Source organism: Anomaloglossus baeobatrachus, chromosome 2, assembly GCF_048569485.1.
Source record: "Anomaloglossus baeobatrachus isolate aAnoBae1 chromosome 2, aAnoBae1.hap1, whole genome shotgun sequence".
Classification (NCBI taxonomy): Eukaryota; Metazoa; Chordata; class Amphibia; order Anura; family Aromobatidae; genus Anomaloglossus; species Anomaloglossus baeobatrachus.
In genome coordinates this window covers 195,755,984-195,777,063 of record NC_134354.1, presented here as the reverse complement: position 1 = coordinate 195,777,063, position 21,080 = coordinate 195,755,984, and the positions used below count along the sequence as shown (strand labels likewise).

General features: G+C 45.2%; 1 protein-coding gene across 3 annotated transcripts in view; it reads left to right on the top strand.

Moving 5' to 3' along the window:
• KCND3 (potassium voltage-gated channel subfamily D member 3) overlaps positions 1-21,080 on the top strand; it is a 668,199-nt gene that overhangs the window by 583,559 nt on the left and 63,560 nt on the right. For all 3 annotated transcript variants that reach the window (XM_075335582.1, XM_075335580.1, XM_075335583.1), the window contains exon 6: positions 5,227-5,319. In XM_075335582.1, coding sequence (XP_075191697.1) covers positions 5,227-5,319 — 93 coding nt within the window. The remainder of the gene's footprint in view (positions 1-5,226; positions 5,320-21,080) is intronic.

Here is a 21,080-nt window from a genome sequence, read left to right as displayed (position 1 = left end):
CATTTCTAATGGGAACAATGTGATCCAACATATTTTCAGTAGCCTGCAAAGGTATTACAGTAAAATGGAGACAAGATAGGAAACATAACTTTTACTGTTCCTCAAAATCTGGGCATTAAAGATTAACAGCCCCTGGGAATCATTTTACAGATACATATTGCTCTTACCTCATTTGGTTTAGAGTAGAGGGTCAAGTCCTATTATTACAACTTCCTTTCCACTGCCCAGCCATCGTGTCTATATGTGTACTGTACACCCTGACTACGCATTGAACACAATAATTTGTTATTTTGACTTGTGATTTGGCAAATTAAGTCACAACTCTTATGTTATCGGCTCAGCAGTTTTGCAGATAAATTGTGGTTTTACAAACTAAATTCTGCATCCAATTAATACTCTACTTCAAAACTCCACCCATCGCATGTGGTCATCATTTCAGCCTCACGAGATTTCTCCGGCATGTGAAACTTGCCTTATATTTTGTCAATATACACTAAGTGGACAAAAGAATGTGGGCAGCCCTACAAAATTATTGAGTTAAAGTCTTTCAGTCATACCATTTGCAAATGTGGGCATAAAATTAATCACACACCCATAAAGTCATAGAAAATGTAGGAAGTAGCATGGCCCATACTGATGAGCTCTGTGACTCTTGGTAGAAGTGACTTCTTGATGTTGGTTTCTACTAAATTTGCCCTAATGAGCAGTAATAAATACTCTCTACCTCATTAAACTACAGTGTTGGAGAAGATAAGGATTGATCAATTTACATTTTAACACCTAACCAGAACTGTCTTGCACTGAATATTTCCATCCTCTCTTTTACATAGTTACATAGTAACTAATAATAAGTCATTTATAACCAACAATGTTGAGAGGAAATCATCCAACCGTTTTTTAAAAGCTGTTATAGTATCTGCCATTATTACCTCTTGTGGTAGGGTATTCCACAGTCTGACTGCTCTAACTGTAAAGAACCCTTTCCTATTTAGCTGATGGAATCGCTTTTCTTCCACTCGCAGTGAATGCCCCCTGGTCCTTAGTATTGTCTTTGGAAGGAATAAGTCATGTGCCAGTCCTTTATATTGACCACACATATATTTATACATATAAATGAGATCTCCTCTGAGACATCTTTTTTCTAAGCTAAACATATCTAACTTTTCCAACCTGTCATCATATGGGAGGCCTTCCATTCCTTGTAGTAGTCTAGTTGCCTGCCTTTGAACTGACTCTAACTTCTGAATGTCCTTTATAAAATGAGGAGCCCAAAACTAAATCCCATTTTCTAGATGAAAACACATAAACGTTCAGCTGAGTGTATATGGGAGTGGGGAGAGAAAGCTTTTGTTCAACTGATCATTTGTCTGACAGACATCTAATGTGTATGTGAGCCTTCAGATTAAGTTCCTACAATGATTAGATGATGCAAATTTTCTCTAAACAAAAAGCTCTGGTGTAAACTGCTTTGAAAAGTCTCCAAATTTTGGCACATCATCGAGTTATGCAAACATTTTCGGACTTTTGCCGTTTTCAAACAAGTTTCTCCCAACTCCGTCAAAATGGGCCAAGCTGGGGCAAGACAGGAGCACTGCGCAGGCTTGACAGCACAGCTTATCTAATTCATGATGAGCTGTGATGCGCTCTATGCCAGCGACTGGAGTAAGAATTTTGGTGAGGTACACAGATGTGGATGCCACTCTTCAGACGTGTGGCTGCTGTTTGCCGCGTAACACAGAGGTGGATGCCAGTATTCAGATGTGAGCCTGTTTATGAACCAGGAGCATCTGACTCCAACACACCGCCTCATCAAAACCAGTGAGAAAGTCACTGCTATCAATGTATTGGGGCCATTGTTTTATTTATAATACAAAAAATAGTGCATTATTTTCTATTTTCTTTTTTTTCTCTGGATTTTTCAAACTATAATATTGACCTTATATGAAATTAGTTTTCACCCTGGTCATTAACTTTTTATATTAGACAGATACTTCCTATTTTGTTACAGATAAGCAGTCAACTCATCACAGGCAGGATAATAAGGTAACAATGAAAGATATCATCAATATATAGATTAGACATGACAAGCCACAAAATGTTTCTATAATCAATGGGTTGAGAGCTCCTATGTTCATCAGCCTGCAGAAAATCTCCATAACCGCTATTGTTTCTCAATAGACAAAATGTCTGCCTCATAATTATAAAAAGATTGCCTGTCAACAGGTGAAAAGGGAACGCTCTTGTTCGTATTTTATTCCCGCTGGACCTTTGCGTATGACATTGTTTTTGTTTGTGTTTTTGTTGTTGTTTGTTCTTTTTTTCCATTTAAATTGGCTATAAGGTTGTAGAAGTATGTGCCTTTTTATTTAGTGCTACTTTTGAGTAACAACATCTTGGTAAAGACCATAAACAATAGGAGCAGTGGGAATAAAATAAGAACAAAAACTGATTACTTTTGTCAAATTAAGTGTAATATGTTTCAGTATCTATTTTTAACTAGTATAAACAAACAAACAGTAAGGTTGTCCCTTCAAGAATCCAAGCAAGCCTGAAATATCCCTACTGACAAGTCTAAATAATCTAAAGTTTGAAAGAAACGTTGCTGCAATGACAAAAACAACATACAACATCCACCAATATAGCCATTGCCCCCAAATCACCATTGTTTACCAGTTTTCTGGAATAAAAATGATCATTGTAGTGGCTTTAGTATTGCCGTGACTGACCCAATGTCATGGCAATCTCCTGTTGACTACCATGCTTGTGCAGTACCACTCAGCTTCCCGAGCATGCGCTCTGCACGTCCCTTTTCTTTCTTCACCACCTGACAGAAGATTCAGCAGCAGAGCGGAGGGAGCACAGAGACGCGCTTAGTGTGTCCGCTGCCAAGGTTACTGATAAAGCACCAGGCATGCACAATAAATCTGGGTCTACATTCGCAGATTCATTTCATACATGTACATTCCCCAAGTTTTATCACATCTCCTTGGTAGTGCGCACGCTAAGCGCGTCTCTGAGCTGCCGCCGCTCTGCTGCTGCAGCTGCTGTTGTGACGCCCCAGGGCTATGGGGTACTCGGTCCTGGGTGATGTATTGATGGGGGGGAGATGTCACTGGGTGGCACTGGGTGGTCATTGCCCGACTCCATGACCCTGTGGGATGCTTTTAAAAGGGGGAATATTTACAGGGGAGATGAAATAAAGTTTTTTGTCGTGACGCCACTTGCAGGTTGCGACTATTTAGTGGAGCCACCACTGCAGGGTTCTCACTACTGGGGCTGGTGTTGGTGGCAGCATGGATGTTGAGCCCTCCGCAAGTAGGGCCAGGCCCCAGGTGATAGATTATGTTGTTAGGCATGGAAATAAGGTAGGTAATCCAAATGAAGAAAGAAAGCGGCAGCTCACTCTAGAGAATACCGGAATTTATTCTGTAAGTACAGACATCACAGAAAGGGGGAGAGGGGAGTGCGGGGGCAGCAGACGGATGACAGCCGTTTCGTGCTGTGGCTAGCGCTTTAACGAGTCTCTGTGATGTCTGTACTTACAGAATAAATTCCACTATTCTCCATACTGAGCTGCCGCTTTCTTTCTTCATTTGGATTACCTTTTTCTTGAACACACTGCCAGGAGAGCACTACCTGGAATGGCTAAAAAAGTCCTGGAGATGTTCTAAGGAGATATTCATCGTTCCTGCGGTATCACACATAGCGATGTGTGCTGCCGCAGGAACGACGAACAACATCGTACCTGCAGCAGCAACGATATTTGGAAAAGGAGCGACGTGTCAATGAGCAATGATTTTTCACGTTTTTGCGCTCGTTGATCGTCGCTCCTTGGTGTCACACGCTGCGATGTCGCTAACGGCGCTGGATGTGCGTCACTAATGATGTGACCCCGACCATATATCGTTAGCGATGTCGCAGCGTGTAAAGCACTTTTTAGTCCGTATAACAGGTAGCTTGAACCCTGTGGGGTCGGTTTCTCTTGTTCTGTTCCCTGATTCTCCCGTTGCTACTGTGTCCTGAACTTTACGATCAGTGAGGTCCTGGATGGTCCCCTCACTGTGCAGATTTTATCAGGTCTGTCTGGAGCGTTTGTCTGACCTAGGATTCTGTACTTTGTTGGTGCTATGGTTCTAGGAGTACTCCACTGTAGTCTAGTGGCAACCAAACGCCTGGACCCTCAGGTCACCGTTACACTCTCCTGTCAATGCAGTTATGTCCGTCTCCTCTCACTCCCACTTACTGACTGTCTGACCCCTCCCCTCTGGTTGTCGTCTAGTGACTGGATCGGCTCCACCCCTCGGTGGCCATCCATTGGGTCCAACCCTAGCCTGTCACCAGTCTTTGGGAAGGGAAAAGCAGGGATTAAATTGAATGTTTTGCTGTTACCGGCACTGGTCTTCTGTGTCCCTGGGGGTAGGCCCTACATCTTTGACAGGATGCAGTACCTTGTAGCTCCAGATGACTTATGGGGCACTACCCTGTCAGGAGAAGAAAGTAGAAGGACATGCAGAACTCATGCCTGGGAAGCCAAGGTGAACTGCGCACATGCAGGAGTTAATAGGAGATTGCAGTGACATCGGGTCAATCACGGCAATCCATCACAGTGTGGGGCACATGCATAATTTGAAGATGGAGCCTGACTGACCGTGACTGAACCAAAGGCGAGCACCACCCCTATGACTGAAACAGAAGGTCTTTAATGCATTCACTTTAACCATAAAAAGTGGGGGGTTTTCAAGTAAAATACTGCAAACATTTCCATGTTACTGATGCACATTGCTTCACTAACAACATTGGGGGCGGTTTAATATCGAAAAAGGACGTGACAGGTTCCCTTTAGGTAACAAAAAAAAACAGTTAAAGACAAAAATAAAGAGCATTTTTTATTTTGCACCAAATTCATAAACTGCTTGTACCATTTTAAAGAATTTGGAGGGAAAAAGGTCATTGAATAGCACAATAGCAAAAAATGAAAATTGGGTATGTTCAGAATTGCAAAATGCATCTTATCTACTTCTACAGCGAAGCTTGTTCTGCATATATGAGCAGGTGAAGGAGCCAGTTAGAAGGGATTAGAAGGAAGGATTATCAAGTATATTCAGCTAAAAAGTAACCTGTAGCTGGACAATCCACTTTACAAGTCAGAGCGCAGAACCATTCTGATCCCTTATTTCACAGTGGGTTTTATTAAATGCATTAATGCTAAGCTCTGTCTCTGTTTAGGGCTCCACGGAGGAAGAGCAGCACATAGGAAAATCCGCATCCCTGATAGAGAGTCAACACCACCACCTGCTGCACTGCCTGGAAAAGACAACTGTAAGTACGACTGTGGCCAATGTCACCGTGCGCTGCTCCGTGTATCTCTGGGTCTATCCCTGCGTTTGTCACAGCGAGGACTTGAAATTGTTTTATTGCAACCAGTCCAATGCATGCGGCTATAGAGCAACACAGCACTATACAATACGACAACACAGCTACACTGAAATCCATGAGGGCTCTCCTCTATGCATCCTATTCAGTAATTATGGCCGGGTAATATAAATATGACAAGGTTGCATGTCTTATAGATACGACCTTGAAATATTCCAAGATGGAACAAGGCAGAGCTAGTCGAGAACTGGCAGCTCCTTATCCTCAGAGTGTAAAATCTGCGACAGATTCGAGGCACTGGAGCCCAATTACAGAGCGAATGGAAAAATCAGAGTCAAAATCCAAGTATCAATATGTGCAGATTTTCACATTCGTTCTACAGCAGTGATTTTACACTTAGGCTGAATTCACATCTCCGTGTTCAGACCTCAATGCTCAGCCCTACAGAGAGTCTCCTGACACTTACAGAACCATATATGCTTATGAGGCTGTTAGACCAGTCCGGATATACAATACTGATGTGTGAATTCATCCTATGCAATATAGTCTTTTTCATTAACAATTTGGCAGGTAAACAGCAGCTCTACCCACAAAACCTGTAGACAATAATCAATTTAATGACCATGCTGAAAATCAATTTTCCCAACGGGAATTGTTGCTGTCTAGCATACCCTGCTCTTATGCAGACTATTTGTCTCTATGATTATATTTCTACAAACAAAGTCTGTGTTTCACTGCAAATTTTAATCAAGTCTTAGGGGCCCTTTGCACACTACGACATCGCAAGCCGATGCTGCGATGCCGAGTGCAATAGTCCCCGCCCCTGTCGCAGCTGCGATATCTTGTGATAGCAGCCGTAGTGAACATTATCGCTACAGCAGCTTTACATGCACTTACCTGCCCTGCGACATCGCTCTGGCCGACAACCCGCCTCCTTCCTAAGGGGGCGGGTCGTGTGGCGTCACAGCGACATCACACAGCAGGCAGCCGATAGAAGCGGAGGAGCGGAGATGAGCGGGACGTAAACATCCCGCCCACCTCTTTCCTTCTGCATTGCAGACGGGACGCAGGTAGGAGATGTTCCTCGCTCCTGCGACTTTATACACAGCGATGTGTGCTGTCGCAGGAACGAGGAACAACATCGTACCATCGCTGCAGCCAAAATAATGAAAATAACTGACACTACACCGATCATACGATACCGACGCTTTTGCGCTCGGTAATCGTAGTTAAAACGATTTACACACTACGATGTCGACAGCGACGCCCGAAGTGCGTCACTTTCGATTTGACCCCACCGACATCGCACCTGCGATGTCGTAGTGTGCAAAGGGCTCCTTAGGATCTGCTTATATGGACCAATCGGTGGCAGTAAATGACCATTGATCTATAAACTGTTATTGATTAGTGTTTGTTTAACAGCCAGTTTACACAGGAGACCATGGTAAACAATGTGCACCGATCTATCTGTAATGCAACGTTCAGTTCACCGGCTAGGCTGCCATGATTACAGATAACGATTAGGGATGATCGAATACCACGAATACCACAAATATTCGGCTTCTCGAATATTCGCCGAATAGATCGCCGATATTCGACTATTCGCGAATATTCGATGCGCAATGTAAGTCTATGGGAAACCCGAATAACAACTATTCAGGCTTCCCATAGACTTACATTATGCATCGAATATTCGCATAGCGGTGACCTATTCGTCGGATATTCACGAAGCCGAATATTTGTGGTATTTGATCATCCCTAATAACAATGCACCACCAACAACTGTGTTAAAACACCATTTCACAGGATGAATAACGGATCAAAATAAAATATGTGAATATAATACATGCCAACACATTGCCTCTAGAGGAGGAATGCCATGCCACACTGTAGTAGGCAAATAGCTGTCAGCTGAATAATAGTTAGGCCAATTGCTTGGCCAGCAGCTATGTCGCCCGACTTTCCAATATACCAGTCTGTATCTGTCGCAGGCGGAGGGGCCGCGCTCGCCATGCTCGGGTCCGGGGCTGCTGCTGCTCGGTGGCTCGAGTGGTGGGCTGACCCGGGGACTCGAGCAGCGATCCTCGCCCACGAGTGAAAATGGGTGGTTTGTTTGGGGAGATAGTTCGTGACGCCACCCACGGGTCGTGGTGATAATGGGCACCACCGCCCTGGTGACGGGGATCCCGGGAGCGATGGCAGGGAGCAGCTAGGATGTTGGTTCCCCCTCCGTGGGTAGGGGTTGGTGATCCCAGGGCCCGGTGGCGGTACGGGGAGGCAGGAAGGCCGGGGTGCAGGGTTGCAGGGGCAGTGCGGCGTGGTGCCGGATGGCACTGTTGTACTCACTCAGGCACAGATTCACAGAGTCTATGGTAAACCAAACGGCTGGATGGACGGGTCCCGCAGCCGGCTGCAGTGTCTTTGCTCTCCCTGGACAGGTTGATGGTGGCTGTCTTTCCCTGCACTGCTGTGTATGTATTGACTCCAATGGTTTCCCACTGGTAGTCTGCTCCCCCGCGTGTATGTACCGAAGGAGCCCGTTTTGCCCGCAGTCTTTGGCCCTTGGATCTCTAGCCTATGGCGGTGGCTTTTTATCCTCACTGTGTTGACGGTTGCCTTCTGTCGGGTCTTGGGTGTGAGGGAACCCCTGAGGTTCCGGTCACTATCTGATTTGACCGTTGTCGGTGGCTCCTAGTCTGGTCGGGGTCTGATGGCCCTGCCTTTGTGCTTGGTTCAGATCTGCTCCCCGGCTCGGTACCGGCGGGCCACCGCCCGTCCCCGGTCCTACGGTTCCGCTGACCTGCGCCAACTCCTGCAGACGGCCACCACCGTCTGCCGACCTTGCTGACAGTGCCTGGGCTCCGACCCAGACACTAACAGTTTCTCTCCTTCCCTACTTAAACTCTAAACTCAACTCTCTGAACTGAACTAACTGCTTTTTCCCGCCTCCAGGCCTGTGAACTCCTTGGTGGGTGGGGCCAACCGCCTGGCTCCGCCCCACCTGGTGTGGACATCAAACCCTGGAGGAGGCAACAAGGATTTTGTTTGACTGTTGTTGACTATCCAGGGGAGGGGGTGTGTGTGATGTTGTGTTTGTGACTACCTGGCTAGTCCAAGGCGTCACATTCCCCCTTGATGAAATGCAGACCGTCCGCGGGCGGCCCGTCCATCACCGGTTTTATTTCTGAAAAATATAAATTAACATGGGAAAACATATAACATTAAGCATACTTTTAATTCTTCCCTTACGGGAGGCTTTTCTCTTAAACGTTACTAACGGTATAAAACATTTTTATTAACAACAGAGGGGTCCATGTTCCTCCGCTCCCCCACCCAAGCAACCTACACCTTGATGCTGCCCCTAAGAAACGGGCAGCACCCCTTTACCCCAGTCCTGGTCCAGGTCACCCGAGCGGGAACGGGTACAGTATCTCGCACCCGGCTGTCATTTCAGGGGACCCCACGTCCAGGGGGACCCCTGACCCCCAGAGGATGGTCACCGGTCCTAGTGGTGACCGGACCCCAGCCTTCTCTGCTGCAGGTCCTTCCCCCAATCTGCCTCTTCGGAGGCGGCAATGGAATACAGCCCACAAATTATTTACAAGCCCACAAGTTCGTGGTTGGCCTGCAAGTTCTCGGCCTTGTCTCTGGAAGGGGGTTAGTGGAAACACATAAAGTCCCCATGGGGACAACTTTCTTCTTTTACGAACGGCAATCAGGTGAGGTATTCGGGTAATTGGTGCTCATTCATTCAGTAAAAACTTAAAACAAGAACAAGGTGCTGATGGTCCCAACGGGGACAACTGTGTTTCAACGGAGGACCGCTGCCTTTATTTGAGGTCGCCTTCCTCATACGCCTCCTCCAGCTCTACACCGTGGCCATCCCTCTGCTTCACATCTAGGGAACCCCTGAGGTCCCGGTCACTATCTGATTTGACTGTTGTCGGCAGCTCCTAGCCTGGTCGGGGTCTGATGGTTCTGCCTTTGTGCTTGGTTCAGATCTGCTCCCCGGCTCGGTACCGGCGGGCCACCGCCCGTCCTCGGTCCTACGGTTCTGCTGACCTGCGCCAACTCCTGCAGACGGCCACCACTGTCTGCCGACCTTGCTGACAGTGCCTTGTCTCCGACCCAGACACTAACAGTTTCTCTCCTTCCCTACTTGAACTCCAAACTCAACTCTCTGAACTGAACTAACTGCTTTTTCCCGCCTCCAGGCCTGTGAACTCCTTGGTGAGTGGGGCCAACCGCCTTGCTCCGCCCCACCTGGTGTGGACATCAGACCCTGGAGGAGGCAACAAGGATTTTGTTTGACTGTTGTTGACTATCCAGGGGAGGGGGTGTGTGTGATGTTGTGTTTGTGACTACCTGGCTAGTCCGGGGCGTCACATATCCTTTATGGGGGTCATCTCTGGTGGCAGCATAGCTCTTAGAGAACAAAAGGATCAACAGTCTGAAATCAGATATCCTTATCTCCCCTGACATCATCTATCGGAGGAATTTTGGAGCCTCCATGTACAATAGACCATCCATATTGGTGGGATCGGCTGACGTTAGTCTTATGTTTGGGGGCCATTGGTGTGCCACTACACAGGCTTTATATACTTGCAAGTGACTTGTGCTCTCCGTGTTGTCAAACATTATTGGGGTTTTCTGGGACATTAATATTGCTGGCCCACACTTGTTAGTGACTGTACCTCGTGCAGAAGCTCAGTGCTATTTACATGTTGCCCCTTTATTCAGATGATTGATGGGGCTGCACTGGGTTGTGCATCCACTAATTAAATATTGATCGCCTGATTTTTAGATGGGCCATCAATAAAAGTCCCTGTTCCTCCTTATAATATTCATTTTATCAGGGCTATATGAATAGGGAGCATAGGAACAGAATGTAAATATAAAGCCAATAAGCAGTTAACGACTGCCATAAGTAGCAAGCCCCCCTCCCACCCCAGTCACCACCAGAAGTTAATTAGGGTTATGTACGAATGTCTCTCCTGAGGTTTTTTTTATGAAAAATACATTTGCGAGCAATGGTTCTCTGGCTTGTGAACACAAGACTGCACAATGTCCTCATGAAAGAAATGAAATCAACATAAAATTGTCTGGAACGTGGAACAATGTTTGTTTTTGTTCTTTCATTAAGTCAAGATTGGTTTATGCAGCGCACCGCTAGATGTTCTCTGCATCTTTTCATATTCCGCATTACCAAGCCTGGGCAATTTATTGCTGGCAAATTGAAATGTATCATTTCTTTCTGTCAGCAGAGGGTCCTCTTACATTTGCCTTAACAGTGGAAATATATGGATTAAAATGCAGGGATTCTCTTTCTCAGCCAAGCTCCAACTGGGAGTACAGTATCAATATCATGAATACAATTTTTCCCCGTGATATATTTATGACAACTTACGAAACCTCAGCCTATAAAGACCTTGACTAAAAATGGATGATCAATAAACATCTGCTATCAGAACTAGATTTTTTTAGCTCTAAGACTGCTGCCATTAGTTTGACTTGGCAAACCCTAAATGTAATTTCAGTTTTATGGTCTGTACATATGTATCAAGCAGATGTGGACTGGTTATTTAGGTCTTCAGGGCCTGTGGCCTGTTGTTAGTGGACTGGTTATTCGGGTCTTCAGGGCCTGTTGTTAATGGACTGGCTATTGAGGTCTTCAGAGCCTGTTGTTAGTGGACTGGCTATGTGGGTCTTCAGGGCCTGTTGTTAGTGCACTGATTATTTAGGTCTTCAGGGCCTGTTGCTAGTGGGGTCAACTGCTTCATATGTACAAAAAAATATTCTAGCAAAAGACATTAATCTCATATTTCTAGGATAAGCTCTAAATGTCTGATAGCAGGTGATGGGCTCCAAATTCTGGGACCATGGATGGCACCGCCGATCCACTCTGCTTTGGCTATCGTAGACCGGAAAGCAAACTGATGTTTGCCCCATAGTAAATGGAAGCCTGGCTTTGCTTTTGACCCCATGGAGAGGGGTTCGAGTGTGTTTTCCTTTCCTAAAAGATGAGGCAAGGCGAGGGTCAGTCATCTACAACCCCCTACCCCCACCCCCACTATCCAATTATATTGTCCAATATAATTCAATTTGTTAACCCAATATGGGCATTAGCGGTTTCATAACAAATAGCTTAGTCCACCCTGAGCCTACCCATTGATAATCTTTACTACAGTAATATTATAACTATGTTTTCAACACATGTCAATGTTATCAACATTTGAGATAGAAAATGGAGTACAAAATAATAGATCATTAAAGATAAATGCACTACCACTCAATATCCATTAAAAGAGTTGTCTGACCAGAGACATTCCCTCTAAAATGCGACAAACCGTCACTTGATTGCTCTGAATTCCACTGTCTCAATTGATTGTATAGGGAAACCATGGACAGCTGGACATTGTCCCTTTAGCAACCATCTGAAAAATATAATATGCTAAAAATATAAATAATATACATTTAAATATACATTTTTCTAAATACCTTTAAGTAGCAAAGACGTATGCTTTACCTACTGTACTCTGCCTCTTTTTCAAAGATGGCAGCTGCCATAAATCTGTACAGCCCATCCTAGATTTCAGAAAACACACAGTATGACAAGTTGTGTGAAGCATGGGACAGATGCACTTAAACTTTCAGGCTGACAAAGATGAATGTTCATTCTTAGCTAAATAAAAGGTCTATATCTTCTTTAGTTCACCAGCGCTTCATGTCCTGCCAAGTTGACTAAACAGAGAAATGTGTGTTCACGATGCCTAACTGGACGGTGCTTTGATCTGACCTCTGTCTTGAGCAGGTGTTCTTTATGCAACTCATCCTCTCACATCTAGGACAGGTTGTGATTGACTGCAGTTGCCATCTTTGAAATCCTGACAGTACAGAATATAAAGCATACCTTTTTGCTAAATAAAGGTATTTAAAAATATGTTTAATATGTATATGTATATTATTTATTTTATTACATTTCTCAGGGAACCCATTTAAGATTGTTAGGTTCTGTTCTAGTTTAAAGACGATAACCATTTTCACCTCAAGTTAACTGGAAGTGAATATTGTTAAAGACTCTTGTTTCATTATTATCATGCTGTGTAAACAGGCTGCCAGTCACACGATTAATGAGCAAAATGCTCATTCATTGGGTAAAATGATCTTTTGTGCAGAATAAAATATCATAGTTGTTGGTGTGCAAATAAGACTTTACACTGCTAAGAACAGTGGCGGCAAATGAGCTCTGAGCTTTTTAGTGTAGATATCTCAGTGCGCATCGTTTACTTTGGTGTGCCTGTGTAAACAGGTATTCAAATGACCACCAACTGGGGAATCATATCATAAACAAACGAAATGTAAAGAACCTCAAAGCATAAGCGTTGTTTTAATTTTTATTTCATAAATCAGTAGTACACATGAAAATGAGCAACTTTGTGATATATCTTACAAGACAAATTTGCTTCTTTCTCTGCCAGTATTGATTAGTCATTACCAAAATTCTCAATTCGAGGTAAAATCTGTATTTAGTGAAGACTTTCCCATTATTGAGATAAGAGTGTAGCGCCCCTGAACCCATCAGGGCACTACTAGGTACTGCATCCTGACATAGATGCAGGGCCTACCCCCAGGGACCTGGAAGACCAGTGCCGGTACTACCAAAACACATAACATCCCCAGTTTCCCTCTCCCAATTAGGGGTGATTGACTAGTCCGGGACCCAATGAATGGCCACACAGAAGTGGAGCCAGTCCAGTCCACTAGACAATCCGGTTGGAGGGGACAGAGAACGACAGAGGAGTCCGGTAGTGACTGTTGAAGGGAACGGATGTGTCTCAATACAGGGTCATGTAGCAGTGACCTAGGTGGCGCAGGAGAGTGGTTGCCAGTGAGGGTACAGCCAGGTACCCCTGGAACCAGAGCACTGAGGGGGCACAGGGCCCTAGGTCAGGCGAACACTTCAGGCTACCTGACAAGTACCTCACTGACCTAAGAATCCAGGAGCACCAGCAGTAAAGATAGAGCCAGGGACCGGAACAGAACACCAACCCTACAGGGTTCACACTGCCTGATGTACGGACGAGAGACTGATGACAGACAGTAGGGGACCCACAGACGCTCCAAGCTACGAGGTTCCACCGACCAGTGAGAGGTGCCGGGGAAAGAGGCCAACAGGTTACCACACCGGCACTGGAACAAAAGGGACCAGGGGTCTGAACCAGCCGTCCTCAGTGCCTCAGCTCAACACCACAGTGAGTAAAAACAGAAGTTGCACTGCATCCTCATCATGTGGTATCCCTTCTTTCTGCGCTGGATCCCACCATTCACTCCCTGGGGCCCGGCCCTACTTGCGGAGGGCCTAACATCCAGGCTGCAATCACCATCAGCCTCAGTGGTAAAAGACTGTGCAGTGGCGGTTCCATCACCATAACTGCAACCTGCAAGTGGTGTCACAATATAAACTCTATACTCTCCCCTGTATATATCCCCTTTTACAAAGTGCCCCCCCCCCCAGGGTCATGGAACGGGGCATCAGCCATTACACAACTGTGGCACAGCATCCCCGTACATATACGGCCCAGGACCGAGTGCCCCATAACTCTGTGGTGTCACAGCAGCTGTTACTGAGGAGATTCTATGATGATGGGAGGAGCTAGATGCAGTGCTCCACCCCCTCCTATCTACATAGAATCTGCTCAGTTAGAGCCGCCATCTCCTCTCAGTAATGGGAAAGTCTTCACTGATTACAGATTTTACCTCAGAATTGAGAATTTTGATAATGACTGATCAATTCTGGAGGATAAAGAAGCAGATTTGTCTGATAAGATATATTACAGAGCTGCTTATTGTCATGTGTACTATAGGTCTATGAAATAACAATTAAAGCGACAATCACGCGTTAAGTGATGGTTTCTGTCTGTCATGTTCCTGGGGTATTTTTATAGGGTTTTTTTTCACAAGACAACTCCTTTAACCCCTTAACTTCATAGCAAGTTTTGGTCTTAATAAGACATATAGATGAGGATGGGATAAGTGTAACCATGTCTGACATGGGTCTATAGGCCACTTTACACGCAGCGACATCACTAGCGATGTCACTCGTGAAAGCACCCGCCGCCGTCATTTGTGGATCACAGGCAAATCGCTGTCTGTGGCGCACAATATCACTAGGCCCCGTCACACGTATTTACCTTCCTAGCGACGTTGCTGTGGCCCGCGAACAGTCTCTTTTCTAAGGGGCGGTTCGTGCGGCGTCACAGCGACGTCACACAGCAGGCGTCCAATAGAAGCGGAGGGGCGGAGAGCAGGCGCATGAAAGTCACACCCACCTCGTTGCCGGAGGACGCAGGTACGGTGTTGTTAGTCGTTCCTGGGGCGTCACACATAGCGATGTGTGCTGCCTCAGGAACGACAAACAACCTGCGTCCTGAAACAGCAATGACATTTGCGAAATGAACGACGAGTCAACGATCGATTAGGTGAGTAATTTTGATCGTTAGCAGTCGCACGTACGTTTCACACGCAACGACGTCGCTAACGAGGCCGGATGTGCGTCACGAATTCCTGACCCCAACGACATCTCGTTAGCGATGTCGTTGCATGTAAAGCCCCCTTATTTTGAATTTAAGGGTACTGTATAGTGCTCATCTCCAGGGATGTCAGGGTCCCTGGCAATTATCTAGAATGCTGTAACACAAAAGTAGTTGTCCTGCTGGGACAAATTATTTTATAAATTGTTTTATTGTTAAAGGAAGCATAAAATTGCCTTTAGTGAAAAGGAAGAACAGAAGCACTCCATAATGAGGGTCAGTTAGACGAGGAACAACCTGAGGTTAATCGAGGAGCTGCTCACTTGATCTAGTTGCACAGTCGCTGGTTGTGTATTTTCTCTTATTCTGGCTGCAGCTCCGACCACTGACCACAGGGACTCTCTTGTTGCAAGTATAATAGATGCATTAAAAATAAAAAAAAAAAAAATGCAGTGACTTCAGGGCACTGACAAGAAGAACAGTAATTGCCGATGATGACGATGAAAATAGGTTTTATTCCATACAATGTATTTCAGAGTTTATCCAACTCCTTTGTCAGGTATAATTAAACTGGATGTGACCCATGACCTTTATAGTGCTCAGTGGTGATGTACACTCTCCTTGGCAGCATCCAGCAGTCACTGCTTTTTGAGTTGTTTGTCATAGATCAAAAATTACCCTTAGGGAATGACCAGTTCATGAACTTTGAACGGTTAAACAATCAAGTTCAGTCCAGTCATTTTCTTTTATACAACCAGTCACTGTAGTTTTGATATTATTTCTTAAAAAATATCTATTTTATTTATTGTTTTTGGCTGGCAATGATATCTTAAACATGAATGTTAAAGAGTAACCATCATTTGAAGTTATATTTAATAAATCAATAGTACACATGAATATAAGCATCTTTTTTTAATTTATCTTATCAGAACAATTTGCTTCTTTCTCCTCTATAACTGATAATTGAAAATTCTCAATTCACAGTTAAAATTCATATTCAGAGAAGATAGACCGCCCCATTACTGAGATAGGAGATGACAGTTAGTGCTGATAATATTCTATGTAGTAGAAAGGGGGAAGGAAGAGGGTAGATCTAGAGACACAGCCACTCCCTGCTTCTACCCTCTACCTGTTCTACTGCTGCTGAGTGAAACAGTTGTCATGTGGCAGTAGATATGTTCCATTATGCCTGTTACTTTGGGCACTGTGAGTTAGGCAGTATGTAATGCATTGTGTTATGCTGTGCATACGCTGACGATTGATAAATGTACTTTGCTGCCATCTACTAGTCAGTGTAAGTATTGAAAGTTATCTGTTCATTCTCCTCACAACTAGCAGCCATAGAAACAGGTGGGAGGTGTCTCCACCTCAGAGCTGACACGTCCAGTAAACTGGAACAGTCCAGTCTAGTCAGGAGAGAGGGAGGAAGCTCCCACAATCTCTATCCCAGTCCATGCTGAGGGGACATCTTTTTCTTCATATAATTACCTTCACATAGGAGTGAAGCTTTGTACAGCCAGGAGGGATAAGGCTGATCATGGGCCTCCTGCATACTGGTTTTCTATGCGCTTTCAGCCAGAACCAGTGTAACGTGACTTCTATGTCACAAACTCTGTCTGCTCTACCCCCTGAAATAGGGAACGGTGGCGCCAAAACCATGAGTAGCTCGATACCACTAGTGCATGGCCATGGGGAGCCAACACGTGAAGGTCCCGCCATCATTATCTGGACTGTGCATTATATTACCTCCTACAGCAAGTGATGAGAACTGTACTCCAGCTGCCCTGAGACACCCCAAACTTGCTTGTTTCATAAGAAGAAGACACCTTCTTTTATACACAAAATACCAAGTGTATAGTGAGCTGCCACCTCTCTGCCATTAGGAGAGAGACTGTATGCTATTATTCCCTTCATTGAAGTGTTAATGCAAGTTCACCCGTGTGTCTGGCTTCTTGTAATTGCACAAATATCACAGGTGCTGCAAATCCTGCACCCAGACACCACCAAATCCATAGGAGCGCCCCCAGGGGGTCCTATACCATCTCCATTGTTATGGACACAAGGGAAGTGTTTAGGAGTCTAGTGACACACCTCAGCTACCGTGACAGTACCATCTGCTGCCAGTGGAACTTCATATCCCAGTTCGCGCCTCATAATATTATCAGTGGCAACAACCATCTCCTATTTCGCTAAATAACATTCTGTCTTCACTTAATTAAGAGTTTACCAAGGAATTGAGAATATAGCATCGATATCTCCAGATGGAGTATCAAAAAAAATTTTTTTAAGCTTGTCATCTTATGTCATATATCTTGGCATAGGTTGACCCAAAAAAGAAAAAACAGATCTGTACAGTCAACTTTCTGAATAATTTCCGACCCAGTCAATGCTTGTCAGACATAGGACACTACTGACTATAAATATGATAGTAGAGAAGCATGGTAACATCTACTAATGTACAGTGCCCGGGTCAGATGATTGGCACTTTTCAAGCTCAAGTATGCTGATTTCTGACATTAGGTCTAATCTCTCATTACATCATGGTTATATAATATGCCCATGCTGAACATTTACATTCATTGTTCATTAATATCTGTAAGGAATGTAACGGAGCAAGGTCAATTTAACAAGCATATCCGCTTACTTTTATTTGTGCTATCCACATTACTATATGGCATTGCTTGCCAATGCTATATGACGGGTCCTTGTTTGCAGAAATGTTTGCTTCTAATTGACGATACTGGAATGATTTTGCCTGTGTATTTAAAATTAATTTTGTTTTTTTACTTTGTTTTTGCTTTCTCATTAAACTATTTTCTTGCCAGAATGCTAGTGAATTGGCTACGTGATACTTGCTGCAAATTGCCTCACTCTTGGTTTGAGATTTGCCTACTGGGAAGAAACAAAATATATATTTAGATTGCTAAAACTGGCAGTCAGGGAACTGCATAACCGATGAAATTATAGGATATACGTGTGAGCCCTTCATACTTCTCAATGAAAGATATGCCACTATTTGTCATGTCTATGTATACATACATATATATATATATATATACATACAAACACCCCTCAACATTGAAATTGCACACGAAGAAGGAAAATTCATAGAATTCTGAAAAATTGCAGGATTAATAAACATGTTAATGATCTGTACACAACAAAATAAAAAATCATTTTCAAGATATCTCTCTTAAATATGGAGTATGAGTGCCATGAGCAGAAATACACACTTACACACCTTGGCATGCAATAAGTGAGGTTAATAATAGTTGCCTGAATAATGTTTTAACACGCTGAATGCACTTAGGTACCCAAATTATCAAGATTAGAGCTGGGCGGACCAACAAAAGGGGACCGGCGGGTCCCTGCTCATTTTTAAAAAAAAATCTGGATCCGGTCCGGAATCTGGTACCCATATAAGTCTACGGGAACCAGAATCCAGGGATTAAAAATGTTGGTGGAAGGGATAGGTGGTAGGAGCGTGCGCGGTGTACTCACCAATCCTTCGTGTCATCGCGGCAATCTGCTTCCAGGTTGCACATTCACTTCCAGAGCTGCGTGGTTCATGCTAGAATGTACGGGCTCCTTCCAGATATGATGTAATTTGTCATGTGATGGGTGGCGTGTTCAAAATGCAGCCCGCGATGTGTCCTCCTCTGTTCAGCCTGAGCGGTCTGCTTCATGAAGCAGGTAGCTCAGGATGAGCCGCGCCCACAATGTGTACTCCTCTGTTCAATCTAAGCTGCCTGCTTTATAAAGCAGGCAGCTCAGGATGAGCTGCACCCACGATTTTTAATGCTGTATTCAGCCTGAGTGACCTGTTTCATCAAGCAGGCCGCTCAGGATGAGCGCCCACAATTTGTACTCCTCTGTTCAGCCTGAGCAGATTACTTCAATGAAGAAGGCCACTCAGGATGAGCCACGCCGGCAATGTTTCCTCCACTGCTTGTCTGACTCGCAGACAGCGTCTGTGAGCGGAAGCAGTCAGATGCTGTCACAAAGGCTGGGGGCACGTCTGATTGCAACCAATCACAGACGTGGATGGGGAAAGCCATGCATATGCGATGAGCTGCACAGGGAAGCAGCAGGAGCAGCGTAGAGCAGTGCTGGAGCAGCGTACAGCCGGGTCGGAGCTTGAGTAAGTATGAAGTACTAGCTTCATTCTTATTTTCTTTATTTTTCCTTTATTTTTTTTTTTTTAAATTTCTCGAGTGCCACATCCAGATCAAACACCCGGGTCCGGAACTCGGGCAACTTTGAAACTCTGCGAATCCGGACTTTTACAGTTCGGGTCCACCGAGCACTAATCAAGATCCATTGCTTTGAGATAAGTTGCATATGCTGACCAGTGGCGTTCCAAATGCGATTGATGGGAGACAATCCTTGACAAGGTCATGATAGCACAATTAAACCATGGGAATTGCTCACCGTTGGTGTTGTCATGTTAAAAACGGTCTCTTCCTGGTAATGCTAAAGTAGTCTCCAGTCCAGACCAATTTCTTGCTATCAGTGTGTTCAAACCAAAAGCTGGACTCATCATCGCCAAATAGGAAAGATAGACCTCTATTTCAGCCTCCATTAGAATCTTGTTCTGCACCATGACAGCCTGAACACCAATCTTAGTCCTGAGATTATGGTGGGGTGGCATAATGTCAGGTTTCCGCATACCTATAGTCTTCATTCCAGGAACGAACTAACAGCTCCGTGTTTGTGAGTGTGTGAAACTAGTGGCATGGCCGTATCTCCAAAGTTTTGCAGGAGCTGTTTTTCAGTAAAACAATGCCTAGCCACATGGCCTAAACGAGCTACTGTCAGCAGCCAGTTATCATGCTAGGTACAGGGAAGTATCAAGGGAACTGCAAAAGGGGAGAGAAGGGAAACCTTGCACCTAGGGAAGGGGGAGATAGTGACCCCTAAGCAAAGCTACCACTGGCCCCTGGGGTCCCTCACCTATTTTTCGGACTATAAGACGCACCGGACTATAAGACGCACCCTGGTTTTAGAGGAGGAAAATAGGAAAATAAAACTTTAAGCAAAAAAATGTGGTCATGACACACTGTTATGGGGCGAGGATCTGCTGCTGACACTGTTATGGGGGTAATGTCCCCAAATTCTCTACTAAGGTACCCCATCCTGGTAATGATCCTCCTGCCTTGTATATGATCCTGCTATAAACCCCCATCCTGCTCATATACCCCCATCCTGCTTATATACCAGCATCCTGCTCATATTCCCCCATCCTATTCATATACCCAATCCTGTTCATATACCCCCATCCTGTTCATATTCCCCCATCCTGCTCATATACTCCCATCCTGTTCATATACCCCCATCCTGTTCATATACCCCCCATCCATCCTGCTCATATACTCCCATCCTGTTCATATACCCCCATCCTGTTCATATACCCCCCATCCATCCTGCTCATATACTCCCATCCTGTTCATATACCCCCATCCTGTTCATATACCCCCCATCCTGTTCATATACCCCCCATCCATCCTGCTCATATACTCCCATCCTGTTCATATACCCCCATCCTGTTCATATACCCCCCATCCATCCTGCTCATATACTCCCATCCTGCTGTATGCCCCCATCGTGCTCATATACCATCCTGGTATATGGCCTGTATCCTATAGCACAGAGAAAAAAAAACAAACGTTTATACGTGTGTGTGTGTGTGTGTGTGAGTGTGTGTGTGTTTGTGTGTGTGTCCGTCCGTCCGTTCCCCTGCAGCACGCGATGTCTTCCTGTCTGTGCCGATCAGCTGACCGGCACAGACAGTAAGACATCGCGTGCTGCGGGGGAACGGCTCCACACACGGGGATGGGTGAGTGTACTGATTCACTGCACCCCGCGCTGATGATGACGCGCGGAAGGAAGTGAATACAGCCGCACATGATCACTCCAGGCTGTAATTGCCAGCGGTGATCATGCGGACCGCCTCTTTACTGTGCGCGCGTCCCCGCTCGTCATCCCGCCCACCTGTCAGCGCCGGCTTCTGCACTGAGAAATGGGCGGGAGGATGGGCGTGCATATGTAATGAGCGGGCACACGTGGTCACAGCAGGCTGCTACAGCCTGCTTGTGCCCCCGATGACCCGCTCCACCGCAGCACCTCATTCCCCGCAGCCACAGTCAGACCATAAGACGCACCCCCCAACTTTCCCCC